At 29.9% G+C, this 19,213-nt stretch overlaps 3 protein-coding genes across 3 annotated transcripts in view; 1 reads left to right on the forward strand and 2 right to left on the reverse strand.

The window, feature by feature from the left end:
• LOC139424817 (uncharacterized) overlaps nucleotides 1-19,213 on the forward strand; it is a 204,252-nt gene that overhangs the window by 118,926 nt on the left and 66,113 nt on the right. The window lies entirely within an intron of this gene.
• The window catches only part of LOC107446204 (uncharacterized), a 68,211-nt gene that overhangs the window by 47,614 nt on the left and 1,384 nt on the right, over nucleotides 1-19,213 (reverse strand). Inside the window, exons 2-3 of the mRNA XM_071181830.1 lie at nucleotides 14,438-14,552; nucleotides 9,948-10,099 (exon numbers count right to left, since the gene is read on the reverse strand). The gene's annotated coding sequence lies outside the window, so the exon portion shown is untranslated. The remainder of the gene's footprint in view (nucleotides 1-9,947; nucleotides 10,100-14,437; nucleotides 14,553-19,213) is intronic.
• Nucleotides 1,250-19,213, reverse strand: part of LOC139424822 (uncharacterized) — a 25,081-nt gene continuing 7,117 nt past the window's right edge. The window contains exons 2-4 of the mRNA XM_071181831.1: nucleotides 11,513-11,610; nucleotides 9,602-9,705; nucleotides 1,250-8,391 (exon numbers count right to left, since the gene is read on the reverse strand). Coding sequence (XP_071037932.1) covers nucleotides 1,831-8,391; nucleotides 9,602-9,705; nucleotides 11,513-11,610 — 6,763 coding nt within the window. The 3' untranslated portion in view covers nucleotides 1,250-1,830. The remainder of the gene's footprint in view (nucleotides 8,392-9,601; nucleotides 9,706-11,512; nucleotides 11,611-19,213) is intronic.

The following is a 19,213-nucleotide window of genomic DNA, read 5'->3' on the forward strand; positions in this document are numbered from 1 at the left end:
CATGAAACCACGGAATCTATTGTTTAGTTCTTCGTTCCAAGGTAAAAGGATATGAATTTGAGCACATCATCATTATCTGGAAGCAACACGATAATTTTTGTGTTTTGTTATGTTCTTAATGTGAATATTTTCAATATGAATATTTTAATATGATTTTTGTCAATTGAGTGCTGATATGTTAAGCAATTTTCCCAATTTAAATTTGTTGCAGAGTCACTTAACGTAACTAGAGTCGAATCAATTTAAATTACTCGAAAACAATTATCACTTGAAATAAAACAACGCAATTTTATCATTTTTCTAATATTCAAGGGGATTAAAAGAATTGATACTTTGAAACGCGATTTTGATTTGCCAATTTAATTATTATATTACTTAAATATCATAGTTTTTTAAAATGTCTTTGACGAATGAAAATCTTAAAAAAAAGGAACAGTCGAGTAAAATAATTTTGTTTCGAAAGTAAGCGCCAATGTTTACTAGTAAACATTTTATAATATTAAAAGATTACATTATTTTCTTTTAAAATAACATATTAATAATTAATAGTTACTCTGTAAAACGAATATGTAAAAAGAAAAAAATTAAAATATCAAGCACATTTTTCTACTTAATTTTTGAGGGCAAGTTAAACTATTATTGTTCATTTGATAATTAAATATTTAAAACATATTTTTCTTTAAAAAAAATTCAAATGCATAATATTTAATATTTATTTTTTCAAAATACTGGATTCTGTTTTATATTTTCTGTTTTATTCGAAGTTCTTTTCTTCAATATAAAAAATTTCATAGTATTCATTTATTACAGAAAAAAATATAAATTTTCAATGCTTTTTGTTTTACTGACATCGAAAATAATCACAATTTAATGCACACTAAATATTATTCACAATTTGTATGATTTTTATTTTTATGGTTAGAAAAAAATTAATTTGAGACATTATTCATCTTCAACATTTGACGCAATTCTGCAATTGAATGATATTTAAATTAAAAGTTTTACTGATTTGGCAGCATTTAGACTCAGAAGAAATTAACGCAGTTTAAGAAGATACCAAAAATAAGCGTAGGAGTAATAAATATCTTTAAACGTGCATTGCATAGCTTGTCTACTAAATTTCCAGTTAAGCTTCGGTCTATTACATTATTACAAAATATTATACGAAATGATCCAAAATGTTTTTAATCCTATTAGTAGTTGTATGATGCAGAGAAGTGTTTTGATCTAAGTATTTAAGGGCAACAAGAACAATTTCATGAGTTTAATAAAATTGTGAAAAATATACACAGCTTTTTAAAACCTTCAGTTACAGCAAAGTTTGAGTACAATAGTCCAAATTAATTTAACATTCAACATTAAAACTTTGAGATATTTAAGGCATAACAGTTTTTTTATTTCATAGGGCACTGTCATAGAAAATTTGCTGACAAGTCTCTAATCAGTTCAAATTTAATCATTTTTTTAACCAAAAGCCAAATAAAATAGAAAATGAAGAATCGTGTCTAAAACTGTGCAGAAGATGAAATTTTTGATGTTGGCAAGATCCGTTTAAATTTATAAAAATAAAGATTGATAAAGAAGAGTTGAAAAGTTAATTCCCAAGATCAGCTCCTCGAGTAATAGCCTCAAAGTTATCTTTTCTGGCCTTCACATCTGTGTAAGGAATTTAAGAGGTATATGCTCTTATGAAGTATTAACCAATTTACTCATGGAAACCATATTCAGCAGTATTTTGCTTTGTTGTATCATTCTACCTATTTTGATCTTCACTTTAAGCTCATTTTTCTATAGAAGGCAAGACAATTTCATGCTTTTTATTCATGAGATTTAGATGTGTATACCCGTAACTTTATCGGCACCATTTGCAATTATGAACTCGAGTACCGTTTTACTATTAGCATAAAATAAAGGTGTTCTACCAAGGTTATCTTTATCACTGACATTCGCACCTTCCTTTACTAAAAGCTCAACAAACTCCACATTATTGTTCATAACAGCTCTGTGCAAAGGTGTATAACCATCGCTATTTTTGGCATTTATATCAGCTCCTTTTGCAATTAGGAGCTCTGAAATGCTTTTGCTTTCGGCTGTAAACAGAGGTGTTTCATCATCACAATCTTTAGCTTCAATATCAGCACCTTGTTTTATTAAAAGCTCGACAACCTCATCTTTTCCATTCACAACAGCGGCGTGCAGAGGTGTATAACCTTCACTACTTTTAGCATTTATATAAGCGCCTTTTGCAATTAAAAGCTCAGAAATTTGTTTGTTGTCAGCAAAAAACAGGGGTGTTTCATCCTCCAAATTTTTAGCATTTACATCAGCACCTTCTTTTATTAAAAGCTCGACAACCTCATCTTTTCCAATCACAACAGCGGCGTGCAGAGGTGTATAACCTTCACTACTTTTAGCATTTATATCAGCGCCGTTTGCAATTAATAGCTCTGAAATTTTTTTGCTACTAGCAAAAAACAGAGGTGTTAGATCATCAGTATTTTTAGCTTCAACATCAGCACCTTCTTTTATTAAAAGCTCGACAACCTCATCTTTTCCATTTTCAACAGCAGCATGAAGAGGTGTATAACCACTCATACATTTAGCATTTACATCAGCGCCCTTTGCAACTAAAAGCTCTAAAATGTTTTTGCTTTCGGCTGCAAACAGAGGTGTTTCACCATCAGAATCTTTAGCTTCAATATCAGCACCTGCTTTTATTAAAAGCTCGACAACCTCATATCTTTCATTCAGAGTAGCAGTGTGCAGAGGTGTACCACCTTTGCTACTTTTAGCATTTATATCAGCGCCTTTTGTAATTAAAAGCTCAGAAATTTGTTTGCTGCCAGCTAAAAACAGGGGTGTTTCATCCTCCAAATTTTTAGCATTTACATCAGCACCTTCTTTTATTAAAAGCTCGACAACCTCATCTTTTCCATTTGTAACAGCAGCATGAAGAGGTGTATAACCACTCATACATTTAGCATTTACATCAGCGCCCTTTGCAATTAAAAGCTCTGTAATTTTTTTGCTACTAGCTAAAAACAGAGGTGTTACATCATTCGAATTTTTAGCTTCAACATCAGCACTTTCTTTTATTAAAAGCTCAACAACTTCATCTCTTCCATTTTCTACAGCAGCATGAAGAGGTGTATAACCGCTCACACATTTAGCATTTACATCAGCGCCTTTTGCAATTAAACGCTCTGAAATTTTTTTGCTACCAGCTAAAAACAGAGGTGTTATATCATTCGAATTTTTAGCTTCAACATCAGCACCTTCTTTTATTAAAAGCTCGACAACCTCATCTTTTCCGTTTTCAGCAGCAGCGTGCAGAGGTGTACAACCTTCGCTATCTTTAGCATTTATATCAGCTCCTTCTGCAACTAAGAGCTCTGAAATTTTTTTTCTACCAGCAAAATGCAGAGGTGTTATATCATCGAAATCCCTAGCTTCAACATCAGCACCTTCTTTTATTAAAAGCTCGACAACCTCCTCTTTTCCATTTATAACAGCGGAGTGTAGAGGTGTAATACCTGCGTTATTTTTAGCATTTATATCAGCGCCTTTTACAATTAAAAGCTCGACTACTTCATCTATTCCATTTTTAACAGCAGCGTGCAGAGGTGTAAAACCTTCACTACTTTTGGCATTTATATCAGCTCCTTTTGCAATTAAAAGCTCTGAAATTTTTTTGCTACCAGCAAAAAACAGAGGTGTTAAATCATCAGAATCGTTAGCTTCAACATCAGCACCCTTTTTTATTAAAAGCTCGACAACCTCATCTTTTCCATTCACAGCAGCAGCATGCAGAGGTGTATAACCTATGCTACTTTTAACATTTACATCAGCGCCCTTTGCAATTAAAAGCTCTGAAATTTTTATGCTATCAGCTAAAAACAGAGGTGTTATATCATTAAATTTTTTAGCTTCAACATCAGCACCTTTTTTTAGTAAAAGCTCGACAACCTCATACTTTCCCTGCTCAACAGCAGCGTGCAGAGGTGTACAACCATCGCTATCTTTAGCATTTATATCAGCACCTTTTGCAATTAAAAGCTCTGAAATTTTTTTGCTTTCAGAAAAATACAGAGGTGTTATATCATTGAAATTCCTAGCTTCAACATCAGCACCTTCTTTTATTAAAAACTCGACAACCTCCTCTTTTCCATTTATAACAGCGGTGTGCAGAGGTGTAATACCTGTGTTTTCTTTAGCATTTATATTAGCACCTTTTGCAATTAAAAGCTCGGCAACCTCAATATTTCCTCGCCTCAGAGCCAATTGCAAAGGTGCTTCTCCAGACCAATCTTTGGCTTCAATATCGGCTCCAAATTTTATTAAAAAATTGGCAACTTTTTCATCTGCAGCATAATGAAGAGGAGACCACCCACTTTCATCAACAACATTGATCAAATTTATTTTACTTTCTATGAGAGTCTCTAAAATCGTTACTAAACCTTTAGCTGCCGCCTCATGTAATAAAGTCACTTTTGGTTTCTGAGCATCGTAAATTACAAGGCTTTTTATTGCTTCACACATGTCACGTGCATTCGCACCCTTTCTTAAGAGTAATTCAACAGTTTCCCAATGACCGTCTTTATCAGCATATCTTAAAGGCCTCCAACCAAGTAGTTGATCCTTAGCATCTACTCTAAATTCGTGATTCAACAAAGTCTTAACCATATAAAAATTTCCATATGCAGCAGCTAAGTGCAGTGCTGTTCTTCCTACTTTATCTGCAGCATTAACGAAATCTTTTGCTTTTTCTGCATTTGATAATAATTGTTTTACTTTTTCTATATCATTGTTTAAAATTGCAATGTGCATCTTACAGGTATGCTTATCGGCAGTTACCATTTGATCGAAAAAGATCCTAGTTAAGTTATGTTCTTTTCCATAAACCTGATGGCAAAAAAATTTAGTTACTTCTTTTCTTTTTATGTTCTTCGAGTAAAAATGTGCAGCAAAATATTCAGCAAAACTGAAGTGAATGAATATTGGTTTGGCAGCAACAATATGACTAATGAAACCTGAATTTTCTTTACCTTCTTGTATCTGTCTCTTGAGTAATTTTATCGTCTCCAATTCTTCTTCTATCAAAAACTGATTTAAATCTTCTTCATGGAAAAGTATACACAATGCTAACAAGGAATATTTTTTCTCGAAGGATGCGAATAACGTGTCATACTCTGGACCTGATTTCGATAGATTCAATATCTGTTTTTCTAAAAGATGCCTTTTGTACTTACTTTCAACAAAGGCTCTATATAAGTTCATAAGATCTAGTTTTATGGATATATTTGATTCGTTTTTGTTGAACTGATCATAAAAAGTTTTAATTTTTTCTTGAAAAGCTTCAATCAGCATCTTTGTTTGTAATGGTATTCCTGTAAATTCCTTATTTTTATCGGAGATGGACTGTAGCACTTTGTCTAGTAGTTTGTTAGCGTAAAGCTCAAAGTTCTCTTTGATGCTAAATTTCTGAATATTACACAACATGTTTTTCATGAACATCACCTGATCGTTTCTAGACAGTGGCATTAGACTAAATGAAAGTACACTTAATACATCTTCTAGTTCATCTTTCATGTGTGGCCGTGAAGTTATCCAGAGTTTCTCTACTTTTGAATGTTTTACAGCTTTTAGTAGTTCAACAACTTTCTCTTTGTATCTAGGAACGATCTCATCAAATCCATCTAATAATATAGCGACTTTACCTAAAACATTCAGTCTATACTTAAATAAATCTTGCTCCAGAGGTGTGTTTAAGCCAGCTATGTTCATTAGAAATTTAAAAATTTTGTCCTTGTCTTTAATGAAGTCATTATTTGCAAATATTTCTGTATAGTCATTCAAGTTAATTCTGACAACCCACAGAGAAGAATCAAAGTTTTTCATCTCTTGTGCTAGTTTAGTCAGAACCGTTGATTTTCCCGCACCAGATACTGCACTTATAATTACTATACGTCCATCTATGTCACGAAATTCAGTTACATTTTCTGTATCTATATAATCACGTAATATTGATAGAGCACCTCGAGATTTTTGCCAGACAAATTGGTTATCTACTTCTTTCAGCCAATGAATATTTCGATTTTCAAATACCTTACACAGTTCATCAAAACCTGCTCTTTCGTCAGAAATCAACACAATGTCTTGCTCTCGATTAAGGCTGGATTTTTGAATTTTATCGTTATAGGTTATATGTATTTTATAATCATTTTTAATATCTTTCTTAATTGTAGACTGATTGAAAATTCGATTGATGTAGTAGGTTTCCATATCACCTAAATTTAAGAGTTTTTTGCCTATTTCTATCGTTTCTTTGTTCATGAGTTTCGATAATGATCTTTCATCTACTACATGTTTTGACTCCTCGGTTATTAATGTATTTAAAGTTGTCTTTTCACCTTGGAAATACATTGTCTTATTAGAAAGTATTTTTTGAGAATCTTCCGTTAAATCATGAAACTCTAAACTTGTGTTATCGACCATTTCATAATAAAATTCATCATTATTTCCTAAGAAATATTCTAAATCATTCTTCTCTCCAGAAAATAAAATAAACTTAAATTTCTGTTTATCTTTCAAAATATTTAATATTTTTATAAAATTGTTAATTAATATTTTCTTATCTTCTTTCCAGAGATCGTTATTACTTTCAACAACAAGTAACAGAGGAGCGTTTTTATCTAATTGTTTTACAAATTCATTCAAAGCAAAAAACTGCTCTAAATTTAAAAGTTGCTTCAGACTTAGAAAAAAGCTTTTACTAGCTTCATAGTTAAGTTTATTCTCCATTAGAAGCTTATGTAGTTTTTTGATTCCAAATACAGGATGCACCTTACATATTATTTGCAAAAACTTCAAGTCAGCGTTATTTAAAAAATCTGTATACTCCATCGTTGCCTTCTTTAGTTCAATATACTGAATCGATTTAAGATAATTAAAAGTCTGTTTTTTATATACTTCTTCAAAAACTGCTAAATTTTTTAATTTACTTATCTCCCTATGTATGTCTGGAAAAATAAACAAAATGTTTTTGACACAAATAATTAATTTTTGCAATTGTTTTTCCGAATTGTGCTTAATAATTCCTAGCCCTATTCCCTCTTTTATTGTAAGATCTTGCAGAATTTCTTCAATTTTGTCCTTACTTATCACTCCTTTGGATTTTTCAACTAGCAAAAGAAATAAATGATCTGCGACGGAAAGCATCGAAAATTGCTTTAACCTGTGACAACCATTCAAAAATTCAAACTCCGATTGTGTGAAAATATTAGCACTACATTCTCCTTTTTCTATACTTTGCACTTGATAACGAAGAGTACAATATTCGTTACCATTTGGAGGTGGATTATAAAGGTTGATACAATGAGCTAATTCATGAAAATGTTCATATTCGTTGGGATTTGTTGTAAATATATTAAATATTTTTTTAACAATAATTCCACCTAATCCTTCTTTTACTAATGGCCAGTCTATGACCTTCATTATCTTTTTTGCCGAACTGCATATTAATGCCTTTTTAATGCTGTTCATATTGTGAGTTTCCATTGTGTATTGAAAAAAATCCCAACTAGATGATCTGTGGGCTATATTTTCAATAAACAACCGATATAAATGACCAACGTTAAGATGTGAGTGAAGAGTATTTACCAAATTTGGTGCGGATAGGTAAATTGAGACATCCAAGAAAAAAGATGAGTGGGCTTTACCGCTGTAGCGTACATCAAAGTCACTTTCCATTTTCAACAACATGTCTCTGCAACCAGGACTATCAAAGACTACTGTATGCACGTGAAAACCTTCTTTTCTGCTCTTTACAAAAAAGTGACCCTCGCCTTTAGTTAGATATTTAGTAGAAAAAGCTGTGATTTGTCCAAGCCATGCTCCCAAAGAATGTCCAGTAATTGACAGAGTCAAATTAACAGATTGTTTTTGATTGAGTTTTTCCAGTTCAACCGCAATATTATCGGCAAAAGAAACCGCAGAGCTCATTTGAGAAGTGTATTCATTCGATAAAATACCCTCATAATCAGTCCAAAGATCATTCACGCTCTTGGGATTTGTGCCTTTGTGTGCAATTACAACTTGTTGGTGATCGGGATTCCAGTATGCTGCTCCAAAATAACCGTCTTCTTGGTTTTTTCCAGTTGTCAATAAATCCCAACCTTGTTCTAATGATTCTAAATATTCTCCTTCTTTATAAACTCTTGATGAGAATTCTGCTAACTGATAATCACTAGGATAAATACATCTATCAAGGAGAATTGACCTGGCATGACTGTTATTTATGTGTGATAGAATTGTCGATTTGAAATTTTTGTTACTTAATTCTAAATGAGTTACTTTTAATTTTTCACAGTAGGGAAAGGCCATTTTTTTTGTCTGGACTTAAATCATCTCTTGCATTGAAAAAACTCTTTTTAAGCTTTATTGCCTTCTTTAATAAGTCCAAGTAAGTTATTTCACTTCAGAACTCAATGCTTACCTAAAAAATAACCGTTTATTATTATCAAAACCAACTTTAATTTACTAATAAATATAAAGATACAACTTTTTTTTACAAATATGCCTTTGTGCTCTATTGTTAAAAAGAACAATGTAATTGCTTAGTGATTGAGTGGCTTAACAACTACTGCACTTTCATTAAACTAGAAATATCTTGAACTAGAACTTGTACATGAACTATCAAAGCTGTAATAGAATTTCAGAAAACTGCTAAAAAAATTAATTTAAAAAAAAAAGTGTTTTTTTTTTTTGCAATATATTCTAAAAATTGGAAAATATTAATCTCAATATTGAAATTTTTGCCAATAGGTTGATTTTTATTTTGCACGGCAGTACACGGGATTTATATACGATTTATCTAGAAACTTTTTTATGGTTTTTTTTTAAAAAAATTGCAACAATCTTAGCGAATTTATTTGAGAGCAAAATTCTGGTTAGGTTTTCGTTTAGTATTATAATGATATTTCTGGTAAAAAAAAATTTATATATTTCTTATTAATAAAATCAAAATATACGGTATTTAAAATATTCATTAGTAAATTTTTCAGGAAATTCTGATTTATTAGCATAAAAAAACAAAACTGAAGAGTAAATTTAACTACATAAATTTATAAAGTAAATATAATTTTTTAACTTAATAATTAATTAACTAAATACTAAATTAATAATACTAAATAATACTGGTTATCTAAATAATACTAAATAATTTTAACTACACATAATTTTTCAAAATCATTACTGTAGCGCTTCGGTTTAAATTACTGAGTTTCTTGGTGTTCCCTTAGAACAGAAGGAAACACGGTTGACTTTGTCATATTCTGGTAGTTTAAACCATACTTATTCTCTCAGTGCACTTTATTCTAATCGTAAATACCGTAAATCAGGAAAATGTTTCTCGTTAAAATGATTTTTCTTTTAAAATATACTTAAACCGTTGAAGCAATTTCTCCTACTATCTCCAATATATATTTTGTATGAAACATTAAATATTTATCATAACCACCCTATGAAACGGGCGGTGACGTGTGTGTGGTTGAAGTCGGATTCTTGACCATATATGGAGCTACTGAAAAATAAAGAAACGCACCCTTTGACTTAAATTCGCTTGGTTCACCAACCAGGCCAGCTGGTATTTGCAAGTGGCAATAGAAACAGTAACATAACTTTCTGGTTCAATAAAGCGTACTATCCCTAAAAAGAATAAAGCGCACTAATCAGTCAGGGGAGTGAATACTGGTCAATTACCACATTACATGAAAATAATTTATCGATCTTCTAACGGGAACTCTTAAGAAAATATTTCTAGCGTCTATGAAAATAATAGTTGGAAATCCTTGTTTAATTTTTCCAAAAGTTCGAGTAAACTGATTTTGTTAAAGTAATAAAATGCATTAGATCCAATATGATAATACAAATCTAGTATAAATACTCACTTGTATTTAACTCATGGAGTCAGAAAACGAGGAAGATCACCAGTTTGATGGCTTGAATTAGTGGAGCAAGATTTTCCTGTTATAATATCTGCAGATGAGATCAGATGGCGGAATTTTCACTGGAAGGCCTTGCTATATAACAGGCTGTAGTGCTTCGAAAGAAGAAGATGCCAGTGAATTTCGAGAAAAAAGTATTTGAAACATTTAGTATGACAATTTATACACTAGTTATATTTTCTCTTTTTTAATGGCGCAGCTGCCAAGTAATAGGGACTACACATCTAACTATACGACAATTGGTGTTCAATTTGCACATGGGATAACTTTAATTTTTTTAATCTGTCTCTTTGAGATGAGTATTAAATAAATATTTTAAAAACTTTATTATGTTATTATAAATGATATCTGAAAAATCCTCTCTGTAAACTTTACCCTTTTTTGAGTTAAGTGGGGGTGATAAGAGGGAGAGAATTGAAATTCTCCTAGACAGTAAAACTACTACCGATCGGACTACTATTTTAGAAGATATAAAGGATATTTATATACAATAAATAAAAATTTGTAATACTGCATATTTACGAATTTGATACTGATAAAAACAAGAGAAGCATTGCTTTCGATATATTTTTTCACGTTGAATTGAAAAAGACTTTACACGAATCAATCGAAAAAATAGTTTAAAATTGAAAGTGCCTTTATGTAATTACAGTACTATATTTGACATGACTTATGTATGTCTTTTACTTTGCTTTGAGCATGAAAAGGTACAATTTCAGGTGAAAATTTTAATAATAACCACAACAAAGCTTTTTTTTTTAAAGTTCCTTCAGTAATATTATATAACACCCTTTCTTTCCATAATTTTTTGACTTATTAAGAAATAAGTATAAATAGTTTTTCAGTAATTAATCCATATTATTAATTAGTCTGGAAACTTTGGCTTAAATAAGAATATTATTAATGAAATAAGGCAAATATCTTTAAACAAAAGAATAATACATAATACTTTTAAAGGGACAATCTGCTTAACAGTCCTGCTTAAGAAGCCAAAATGATTGAGAAGTAAGAGTGAGTGTCGGTGAGCGAAGCGAGTAGCTGACATAACATTGCCCAAAGTGGCATATATAGCATCAAATAGAAAACGGCATGCACAAAATATCAAAAATAGTCACTTCTTTAATAGATATCATTCAAAATTGACAAAAAAAGACATTTGAAAAGAAAAATCCTTTCAACTGTATAACCAATCTACTGGACAACAACAATGATTTTTTCATTGAAATTCATGCAATTAGATTATTTTGGATATTAAATTTATGTAAAAACAGTAACGTTTAAATGCACTTTATACAAGGCCGGGATAGCCTTTTCGGTAGGGCTCTGGGCCCATGTCCGAGTGTTCGTGGGTTCGAACACCACCGGCCAAAGACTCCTCTTGTAGTTGGTGAGTGATGCACGTTAAAATTCTGTCGAGTACCAAAGTCTTCCATGTTCCCGTAACAAATCAATACCTCTGGGAGTACTGGATTGGAGATAGATCGTTCTCTGATCCAGGTCAAAATTACGATCTGTGGATGAGTGAATGGATGTATGAATGGGTCCGTATGAACAGGTGTGACATATGATGTGCCAGAAGTCGAATTCATGGCCATAGATGGCGCCACTGAAAAACAAGAATAGCACACTCTGCCTTAAATCTGTGCGGTTTCACCAAGCAGACTTCCCTGTGTGGCAAGTGGCGTTAGAACCAACCAACCAATACTTCATACATTCTTATTACACTTCTTTTGACATTTTAAATTGTTTCGAAATCACAGATAGTTCCACGCCATTTTGCAACGGCAGACACTATCTGTCTATCTTAAGCAAAGTAATAGTTATCATTGATGACACCATTAAATAAAAACAAAGTTCAAATAATCTTAAATATGTATAATAGTTTTCTTTTGCATAAAGGATTTGAAAGATTTTAAAAAAAGAGTAAGGAATATGAAAAAAAAATGTGATTTAGCCTCTGAGTTTATTGAACGAAGCGCAACTTTTAGAATAAGGTTTTGGCAATTTATAGAAAACTTAATTTTTACCTGGAATAATACGATGCAGATTTATTTCATTATGACATGGCTGATGAACAGTAAGAACAAGACATGATGCATTTTTCAAATTAGACAAAGAAGCACTTTCACTATGCATTGAGATCCAATAAGAAAAATATGAAGTGTAATGCTAAATGTTGGATTAGGTAAAAGAATGATATATTTCATGGACTGATAATGAATGGAAAACAACAGATAACAGACAGTTTTATTGCATTGATGTGGTTATTTACGTCAAACCTTTGCAAAGGTAAAAAATAAAAATGACATTCTTTTGTAATCAACATTGGTTGAACTGATTATAAATATTTCATTAATCTGCTCATTTAAGTGTTAAGTCTTAAATGAAGACTGGTGGGGAAGAACGTACAAAGTGACAATTTCTAAGCCAATTTCCTACAAAATCAATTATCTTATCACAATTTAAATTGAAAAGCAATAGATCCTTGATTTGTTTTCTGTGGTTTGAAATAAGCAGGTTAAGCAGCAAAAAACGCTTCTGACAACTGTTTTTCAATGAGTTAGATATTTGACATTTATGAATTTATTAAAATTTACAGGATACGTTCTTCATTTTAGATTATTAAAACCCTGCTTTTAATTTTATTTTAATTATATTTTTTTGCAATTTTGTAAATTTTTTTTAGAGAAACAGGCAATTAACAAGTGACAATACTTTTTGCGAAGTGAATAAATCACGACACTAATCATTATTTTATGTTTATATACTAGTTAAATCGCCTCTTTGTTAATGTCCCATCTGCCAAGAAATAGGGACTACACATCCAAGAATGAGACAATTGGTGTTCGATTTGCGCATGGGATAATTTTATTTTCTTTATTTGATGTTTTGTGATGAGTATTAAATAAATATTTAAAAAGCTTTATTATGTTATTATAAATGGTATCTGAAAGCTCCTCTCTGTAAACTTTTCCTTTTTTCGAGTTAAGTGGGGGTGATATGATGGGGAGAATTGAAATTATCCTAGACAGAAAAATTTGCTTCTGTTGTATTTTTTTGTAGTTAATTGTCACGCTGATGTATTTTCTCACACCGAAGTGATCGGACTAAAAGTTTAGAATTTATAAAAGTTTTTTATATATGAAAAGTAAAAATTTTTAATTGCACTAATTTACACATATGATATTGATATCTAAACAAGTGAAGAATTATTTTCATTGAATTTTTCACTTTGAATTGAATGAGATTATAAGCGAATCAATCGAGCAAAAAGTTTATAAGTTGGAAGTGCCTTTATGTTCTTAAAGTACCTATTTGAGATGACTAATGTATGTTTATTACTTTGCATTGAAATTTCTCATAAAAATTCTTAGAAAAAAATGGAAAAATTTGAAAAACATAAAATTTCAGATAATAGGATTAATAGTTTTTTTTCTTCTAAAATACACGTTATTCAAAAATAGTACTTTTTTTACACACAATAACAACAGCAAAGCTTTTTATAAAAGCACCTTCAGTATTAATGCATTTTTATGTAGCATTAAAAGCACCTTCAGTATTAAAGGATTTTAATGTAGCATTTTTCCATAATTAACTAGAGAATTTAAGAATAAATTAAAATTGTTTTTTAATAATTAATCCAAATTATTAATTAATCCGAAAACTTTCACTTACGTAAGAGTATTATTAATAAAATAAGGCAAATATTTTTAAAAAGTAGAATAATACATAATACTTTTAACTCGACAATATGCTTAACGATCTTACTTAAGAAGGCAGAATGATTGAGAAGTAAGAGTGAGTGTCGGTGAGCGAAGCAAGTAGGGGGCATAACATTGCCCAAAGTGACACATATTACTTCAAATAGAAAACTGCACTAAATATCCAAAATATTCACTTTTTTAGTAACTCTCATTCAAAATTAACAAAAAATATTTAAAAAGGAAAATCCTTACAACTGTAAAACCAATCTATTGGACTACAATAATGACTTTTTTCACTGAAATTCAAAATATTGGATTTTGAATATTAAATTTATGCAAAAAACTAACGGTTAAGTACGCTTTATATATCCTTGTTGCACTTCTTTTGACATTATAAGTTGTTGCGAAATCACAGATAGTTTCACGCCATTTTGTAACGGCAGACACTATCTGTCTATCTTAAACACAGTAATAGCTTCCATTGACGACACCGTAAAACAAAAACAAAGTTCAAACAATCTTAAATTTGAATAATAATTTTCTTTTACTGTAAGATTTTGAAAGATTTTAAGACAGGAGTAAGGGACATGAAAAAAAAAACAATTTATAAAAATAGTATATAGTTGAAGTAAAAAAAGTAGTTATATAGTAGTAAAAAAAGTAAGTACTCCTTGTTTATTGAGTGAAGCTTAACTCTTAGAATAAGGAGTTAGTAAACTTAATTTTTACCTGGAATAATATGATGTAGACTTAATTCATTATGCCATGGCTGACGGATAGTTAAAACAAGACCTGATGCATTTGTCAGGTTAGGCAAAGAAGCACTTTCACTTTGCATTGAGATCTAATATGAAAAATATGAAATGAAATGCTAAATATTCGATTAGGTAAAAGAATGACCCATTTCAAAGACTGATAATAAATAGAAAACAACAGATAACTGACAGTTTGATTGCAATAATGGGGTTTTTTACGTCATGACTTTGCAAAGGTGAAAAATGAAAATGATATTCATTTGTAATCAACATTGGTTGAACTGATTATAAATATTTTATTAATCCATAAATTCAAGTGTTGCATCTTAAATGAAGAGTGGTGTGGAAGAAGGTATAAATTGACAATTTCTAAACCTGTTTCTTACAAAACCAATTATTTCGTAAGAATTCCCATAAAAAGACGGAAAACTTTGATTTTCGTACTGTGGTGTCCAATACGCAGGTTACAGAACTGAAAACTCTGTTTTTTTCCAAGCTTTCTCCGGTTTTTTAATGAGTTAGATACTTGGCATTTATGAATTTGTTAAAATTTGCAGGATACTTTCTTCATTTTAAATTATTAAAAACTTACTTTATCAGTTGTTAATAGTTGAATTAACTGCATTTTGTTGATTTTCGTTTATTTTATTTTATTTCCTGCATAAGCTTATGCATCTAAGTTTTATAGTTTTTGCGAAGTAAAACAAAACGTAATGCAAAGATTAATACCCATAACAGCTGTAACAGTGGCAGCTTCATTTACGATTTTTTAATATAAAGTGAAATATCATGGTTTCAAATATCATGTTTCATCAAATTTTAAAATACATTAATAAATTTACATAACTAGCTGAATGCCCGTTCCTCGAATGGAGAAAAATTAAAGTAACTAAATCTGTACATATCAACACTACTAGATCATGAACTCAACTGAAAAAAAAAAAACACACGAATACTCATAAATTTTAACTGACACAATTACTAGTTCAAATAACTCCATCTGCCATTTAATTTAATTATTATTATCTGTTACCCTTCTCTGTGATTACCAGCTTCCTTGTGATTGCATGATTCCGATTCCCTAGATTAAGCGAAGCACATTTCAGAAGTTCAGCATATCAAAATAAGATGAAATATAGTTCGCGTTATTCGTTACAAAAATGATGCCATTGATCATCGCTCATGATAGCCACTTCAGTTTTCTCCATTTATTTCGCTCTTTTGTGCAGTAGTAGTTTTATTTCTGTTTTTCAGTCCACCTACTGTTGATTTTAAATTATTTTGTATCATAGAAACTCGTATTGAAAGCTTTCATATAAAATAATAAGTACAGATATATATAGGAATACTAATCTGATGACATAGCCCTCACATGTTATTGATATTGATGACTGGTCTTACCGGACATATATGGGTGATTCTCACGAAATATGACAATTCACTGTCCCTTGCTCCAAGATCTAATACTATAATACTAAAAGAACTTTTTTTCAAAAAAAAAATTATAAATAACATTGCTCTTAGCATTTTAAAATGACTTTGCACTAGCATTAACTGTTTTGTATAGTTAAAAAATTTTATAGAACTTCAAAATGTCATTTTCCTGGCATGTCCCAAACAATGTCTTCAATAATAACTAGCTTCAATACTTCCTATAAATTTTTCAATATCTAATTTTTTTTATCTCAACCAGTGTAAGCATTTCTAAAATATACGCAGAGGGTATTATTTACAAAAACTTCGTTTCAATAAATTTTTTCTGTCAATAATTTGTTTGTCCCAAGAAAATCTGTCATTTTCCTGGCTACTTTTATTTAGTGGTTTATAACCAAAATAGATAGAGCCAGCAATCAATATCTTCTGTTAATAGATTGATTGGATACCCTCCTATATGAACATGTTTTTTGCATGAATAAAGAACCAATTTTCTGTTTCAAAATCTATTTCAAAAAATTGTTCATGGTGAGTAGGCTTTTGTGTTGTCATTTTCTTGGTTTCTTGAAACCATTAATAACATAAACTGCATAGATGAGACGAAGAAAAATTAGTAAAAAATGAAAAAATATGGCAATCAAGGCTGACGTCATGCAGTGAAATTTTCAAAAATTTAATTTTTTTCTCAATTGTTTAGAATTAAAAAAATCTGTAATAATGTTTCAAGTTTTCAAGATGCTATTAATAACTTTCTAAAAAATTTAGAAAATAATGGTTTTCCTTTTAATTTTTGCAATATTGATTTTAATATTAAGAATATGATTAAGAATTATTAATATTTTTTTTCAACGGTTAAAACTCCATTTTCCAAATTCTTCACTTTCAAGTTTTTTCGTTTTATGACGTTACTACTTTCTTTACTGCTGTCTTTATTTTTAACCGCGCACTTTTGGGGGAGTTGTTTTCATTTACTGTCTATTGCACTTATGTTTTGGTAGTCGTATGTGAATTTTCAGTAATTGTGATTCTTGTTATACAAAGTAAGTTTCTGTCTTTCCTTTTGTAATTACCCGGTTTTATTCTAATGAATGTATAACCTTTCGTATTTAAAACATATTTTATTTTGCATTTGACTAGTAAGTTTTCTTTCCTACTTTCCATTTATAATTTTTTTATTCTACGGTTATATGCTTCTGTAATTTAAATTGCATTTTATTACATTTTTTACTATTTATTCTTGTATTTTTCTGGACCGGGACAGGACTTTTGGGGTACAGAAAAAGCATCTTTGACATTTGTCCTTGCTTTCGCAATAGAAAAAGTCCTGCATTTTTATGACAATTCAAGGCTGGCTATATGACGTCAGCCTTGATTGTCATATTTTTTCATTTTTTACCAATTTTTCTTCGTCTTATTTGTTTTATTCCTCTTGGTTTCTCTGCTGCTTGGCGCATTTTTTCCATTAGGATGTTGATTTTTATTATTTTTTATTTTAATTGTTTGCATTAAATTTTGAATTCTTTTCTTAATCAACTACATAGATTTATCCGAGTTATTTTAAGAATTCCTGTTGTTTTCTACAGAATATAAACGTCTTACGCCAAAATATTTCATTAAAGTTATATGCTATAAGTTATATACTATTAATGACCAATCAGTTAGATAACAGCCAATATGAAATAGGCTTCTATTGGGATGGGAATACGTATCCTCCGATAGGAATATTGCAAACAAGTAACATCATTCACAATCTCAAAATTACGAAAATTGTTTGATTTATTTCTCTTAAGCATATAGTTCTGCCTCTGGCTGAATTACATACTCTCATCGTTTTTTTTAAAAAAATAATTAAATATTAAGAAAATTAGCAATTCGTTTTAATTTAATAGAGCTTCCAGACAGTTATCACTAAGGGTTTTATCTTTGAAATATTTGAAAAACAGAATTGTTTACTGGTTAATTTATGAAACCAATGAGAACAAAAAATTAAAATATCTCCCCCTACTGACTTATTAAATTGTTTGATTGATTGGATAGGGGGCTAGCATTGTGAAATTGCCTCCACTGTTTAAGTTTCAGTATGCTAGGACAAATGGTTCTTATGTAGTAACACACGCACACACACATATCTATCTATCATGCATATATATATATATATATATATATATATATATACATATATATGTGTGTATAGATAATAGTTCAAAATGTAGAAAAAACATGGAAAATTACAGAACGATGAAAAAAGGGAAAAAAAGAAAAAAATAATAAAAATTACAAAAGACAGGGAAAAAAATTCCGCAAAAAAAGAGTACTTTCTACTATTGTATCAATATGGCCGAAGCAAATTATATCAATACAATAGTGTGAGCAGCACTTAAAAAAATTTGTAAAAAAATTACAACAAATAAAACACAATAAGTAAAAATATCAATGAAAACAGAAAATAAAATATAAAGAAAAGACAGAATAAATATGAAATGAAATCTATAAATCCAGTAGCGAATTCAAATGAACTTACATGAGCGAGAAATTATTCAAGAATAATTTAAAATATTTTCCTAACAAGATTGCCAGATTGCAAAATATGAAAACAAAAGCGCAAATTGAGCTAAAATCGTTAATAGAGGAGTTTTGTATCAAAGTGCGTTTGATTTGTTAGTTATCAAGGATGGGCGCGAAAATGGATGTGCGCAGGTAATATTATTCTGGATAATTTAAAAAAGTTGACAGTTAATAATTTTAGAAAATTAGAATTTCAATTAAGAAACAAAAAAATAAAATAGAAAAGAGAACGAAACATGAATTGCTTGTTTTGCACATAATTTTAGCCACGGATTTGCCCGGAAGAAATTTTTTATAGTAAATATATATCCACAGTAATAAACAATTAACTCAATGATTTTATATAGAATTTTATTACTTTAGTTGGGCATCCATTGTTTTTTTTATCAAATTTTGAAGGAGTTTATCTATATGATTTTTGGATAAATAAATATGACTACACATTCTTTCAATTCTATTCATTTCATTAAGAGTGTTACTTGAATAGGTGTTCCTGAAAACATTAGAATTCCAAGTAATTTGTTTATTTACATTAAAATTAAAATCATTTCTTTTATCCTATAAATCAACAAAGCAGATATTTTCTTCTTTTACATTACCCAAATCCAAAAAATTGAAATTAATATTATCACCATAATTACGAAGCAAGATTAATTCCACGGGGTAAATATTATTTAATAAAATAGTTTAATCTTGAAAATTATATTCTTATTAAAATTAGTTATATATTATATATATATAGTTCGCGTTA

The sequence above is a fragment of the Parasteatoda tepidariorum genome, chromosome 6 (genome assembly GCF_043381705.1).
Source record: "Parasteatoda tepidariorum isolate YZ-2023 chromosome 6, CAS_Ptep_4.0, whole genome shotgun sequence".
NCBI lineage: Eukaryota > Metazoa > Arthropoda > Arachnida > Araneae > Theridiidae > Parasteatoda > Parasteatoda tepidariorum.